Here is a 3,974-nt window from a genome sequence, read left to right on the forward strand (position 1 = left end):
GGCTTACCCACTTAGGACTTATTTTTAATTGATTTAGGTAAAAATAAATTAAGAAGTAGGAGTTAGGGTCCCGTCCTCGCCTCTCACTCTCACCAGTAAGAAAACGTTGCGATTGACCACGTTTGAAGGCAGCATTAACCACCTGTATGAATAACAGAGCGGGACTACGTGATGTGAACATGAGTTTATTTGTCATAGACCTGTCGATCAACCTCAACAACACACACAAGCAGAACGCATCTGGGCTGCACCGCAGCCAGACTGCACTGAGGAGTCCAGGTACAGCCGGGGGAGAGCTATGAAGGACCGTTCCCCCCCTTGATTTGGTTCCAGCACGTCAAGGGTCAAATACTATCCCCCCCTTCAGTGCGCCAACCAGGTGGGATCAGGTGAGAGTACAGCTCAGGTGAGTGTGTGTGATTGTGTGTGTGTGTGTGTGTGTGTGTGTGTATCTTCATGTGAGTACCCAAATAAAAGAACACCATGCGAACATGGGAGTGTCATGTCATGTCAGTGTGTGTGTGTGTGGATTTTGCGTGTGTGAATCCCTGTGCTTAAAACAGTGCGAATTTTGTCTCTTTATCACACTTCCGGAGCGGATGCAAGTCAGTTGTAGTGAGTCGGTATTCGGGGCAGCTGTTGCTGCTCAGGTCTGGATTCAGGGAAAGGTTGAAGAAGGGAAGAAGAGGAGGAAGAAGGAGAGAACGTAAGGTGGGAGCAGAGTAATCGGAGAAGTAGTCTGGGGCTGGGTGGGGCCGGGAGGTGTTTAGAACGTTTCCGCCCGTGCTCCCTGGTTCTCACCGGGGGCCTCGGCGTTCCCTCCTCTTAGTGCTGGATACGCCTGATGGACTGGATCTGAGGAGTCTGGCAGTGGGAGCCCCAGTTCCTCCAGTGCTGGTAGTCTCCGCTGTGTCTCTCACACTCCATGATGTACTGCTGGCCCCTGTAGCCAGGGTACTGGTAGCACACAAAGCTGTGGAAGGGCCAGGGGGTCATGGGAAGATCACGTGTTATTATCGGCCCTGCTCATAATAATTTCGATATACATTTTGGGTTTGTAACAGGCGAGAACGGTAACTTACGCTCCACACTGCACGTGCATGGAGCCCACTTCGGGCATCATCCAGCCCATGCCCTGCAGAGAGGGGTAGTCATCGGACAGCTCCACACTGCGGCCCATGAAGTTCTCCTTCTCAAAGATGATCATGCGGCTGCTCTGGTGGGACTGAGGGGGCGGCGATAGACATTAAATTACAGTAATAACAATAAAAAATTACTTAATTGATCCCCATCGGGAAATCAGTATTTGATCCACCCTAACACTTTAGGAGCAGTGGGCACGCTGGGCAGCCACATCACGGTGCCCTTGACCATTGCCTTGGTCAAGGACATCGACAGGACTGAGTACGTGATGTGGAGGACTTTTCGGATGGGAGGAAACTGGAGCACACAGAGGAAACCCATGTGAACATGGGGAGGGCTTGCAAACGCCCCACAGAAAGGCCTCAGTCGAGCTAAAAACCCAGTATGCCATCTCAAATACATAGTCAGGCGAATAGAGGTCAGCGGATCCTCGGAGAATCCGCTTAGCTTTTGCAACGTTTTGGGTAACTAAACAAAATTCCCGCTGGGCCACTTTGGCCTTCTGTCCTCGCTCCGTGGGTGTGGGAGTCGGGGCGCTCTACTCACAGCGCAGTAGATGGGGCGCAGGGACATCAGTCGCTCCACGTGGTAGGACAGGGAGCCGCTGTAGGCGTCCCAGTGGGGGTACTCTCCCCTCTCCAGGATGAACTGCTGGCCCTGGAAGTCATGGTGCTCGAAACCCACCCAGCTTCAGAGATGGAGAGGAGGGGGACGGAGGGGTGAATGGATTACATTGTGTGCACATGTGTGTATCGAGGCGGTGAGGGCGCAGAAACTGAGAGTGGGAAAGATGGGGTCATGCTGACGTGTCCCAAAACAAGATCGTAAAAAGTGTGACGTGAGCAACAGCAAATAATAGAGGCTATTTTTGTTGGGCGTGGCTGACTTACGCTCCGCTCTCCACCCTGATGGAGCGGATGTTGTCCAGGCCGCACTCCTGGATGTTGGTGCACTCGGAGGTGAACTCCTGGCACTTGCCCTGGAAATGCTCCTGCTCGAACACGGTCACCTGGAAGGAGGAGGCAGAGAAAGTGTTCCTTTTTTGAATTTTTATTTATTTTTTGCTCTCCTGTACCACCGAGCGCTGACATGGAGAAAATGCAACAATCACGCGTGGTTTGCGTGTTTACCTTGAAGAAGGGAGCCATGCCCATTCCTGAGTTGACCAGTGGCTGGATCATGGGGGACCTTGTAGTTCTGTACATCTTTACTTCTGAGGAACCGGGCAGGGCAACATGGTCAGTATGGCGGACAGAGGACGGGGGACGGCCTTTAGAACAACTACGCATCACAACCGACCGTCGACCGTTTTTTGAATAAATATTCAGTCTCTGAAAAAAGGTCGGAACTTTACCAAACAACACACGATATACACCCGATCAAATACCGAATCAAATCCCTGGGAACTGCCCAGAAATTTGAGTGTAGGAGGGATGGGTTGGAGTCGTCTATTCGATGACCGTGTGGTCATCGAATAGACTCCAACCCATTCGCCCAGACAGAGTTACCCGAATATTATCACCAGCAGCAGGTGTGACAATAAACTCCAGGCATCTATGACTCTTGTTAAACCCCCAAAAAGTTCTCTTTACTTTACATGAGCCTCAAACTATTATGCATCATTGAATAATAAACAGAATAGCAGAGAGGATAGTGGCAAGGAGCATTACATTTATTGGCAATAATAATAATAATAATAATAATAATAATAATAATAATAATAATAATAAAAAAAGCTTTAGCTCCACCGAGAGAAAGGAGACCACACACTGCACAGCGTGAGCGTCTATAACAGAAATGGATCCAGTGCGGGGTGCTCCGGTTGAATCGGCCTCTCCGGCCCCGGACTCCCTCCACGCCCCACGCATCGCCCCTTACCTAGTTTGGCACTTATTCCACGAGCTCGGGGGAGTGGCACGCGCCTGCCGCTTGTTTCGCGTGGAGCTTTGGGGAGAACCTGGCGCCGCAGTTTTATACCGGACGGCGGGGCGCGCGGGAGCGTCCCCCGCGGCCGCGCGCGGCATTGACGCCGACGCGGCTCCGGGTGTTTTCTGGTCGCGGGGGGTCGGTGCGGGAGACCCCCCCCCCGACCCACACCCACACACACACACACACACACACACACACCCACACACACACACACACACACACACACACACACACACACACACACACACACACACACACACACACACACACACACACACACACACACACACACACACACACACACACACACACACCCCGACCCCGGGTGGGGGCCCGCCGGCCAGCTCAGCACATCCCACAAAGCTCCGGCCCGGGGAGGGAGCCGCTTTCACGGGCGGAACAAAGCCGCTCCGGAGCGTTCGAGCCCCGGTCAGCAAGATCCGAAAGGGACTGGATAGAGGTGGGAATGTGCGGATTAACGGCCAAACAGGGCGACGACGCCGGGGATGGAGAGGAGAGGAATAGTTTAAGGTTATGAATGTACAGAAATGTAGTTCAGAAAGTTAGCTGTTTTTAATAAAGGCAATGAAGGTATTATCAAGTGTTATAATTAAGTGTAATAATAATGATAAATTATTATTATTAATACAACCACTACTACTAATAATAACCATCATCATCATCATCATCATCATCATCATCATCATAATATAAATAATACATATAAATACTAGTATTAATAATGATAATAATGACTTTGATAAGGCCCAAGGACACTGGCCCACAAGAATAGATAGGTACGTAAATAGATAGATGGATGATAGATAGGTAGACAGATTGACGGACAGATAGATAGATAGATAGATAGATTGATAGATAGATAGATAGATAGATAGATAGAT

The 3,974-nt window shown here is 50.4% G+C and overlaps 1 protein-coding gene across 1 annotated transcript; it reads right to left on the reverse strand.

The window, feature by feature from the left end:
* Nucleotides 1–825: 825 nt before the first annotated feature.
* Nucleotides 826–2,348, reverse strand: LOC307235647 (beta-crystallin A1-1-like; the record flags this gene model as incomplete). Its single annotated transcript, XM_080007800.1, has 5 exons — nt 826–973; nt 1,083–1,225; nt 1,690–1,831; nt 2,034–2,152; nt 2,274–2,348. 5 exons carry the CDS (start codon nt 2,346–2,348, stop codon nt 826–828), a joined length of 627 nt encoding a protein of 208 aa, XP_079863926.1.
* Between the last annotated feature and the right edge of the window lie 1,626 nt (nt 2,349–3,974).

This window comes from Zeus faber, assembly GCF_960531495.2.
Source record: "Zeus faber genome assembly, chromosome: 10".
In the NCBI taxonomy this organism is placed as follows: Eukaryota; Metazoa; Chordata; class Actinopteri; order Zeiformes; family Zeidae; genus Zeus; species Zeus faber.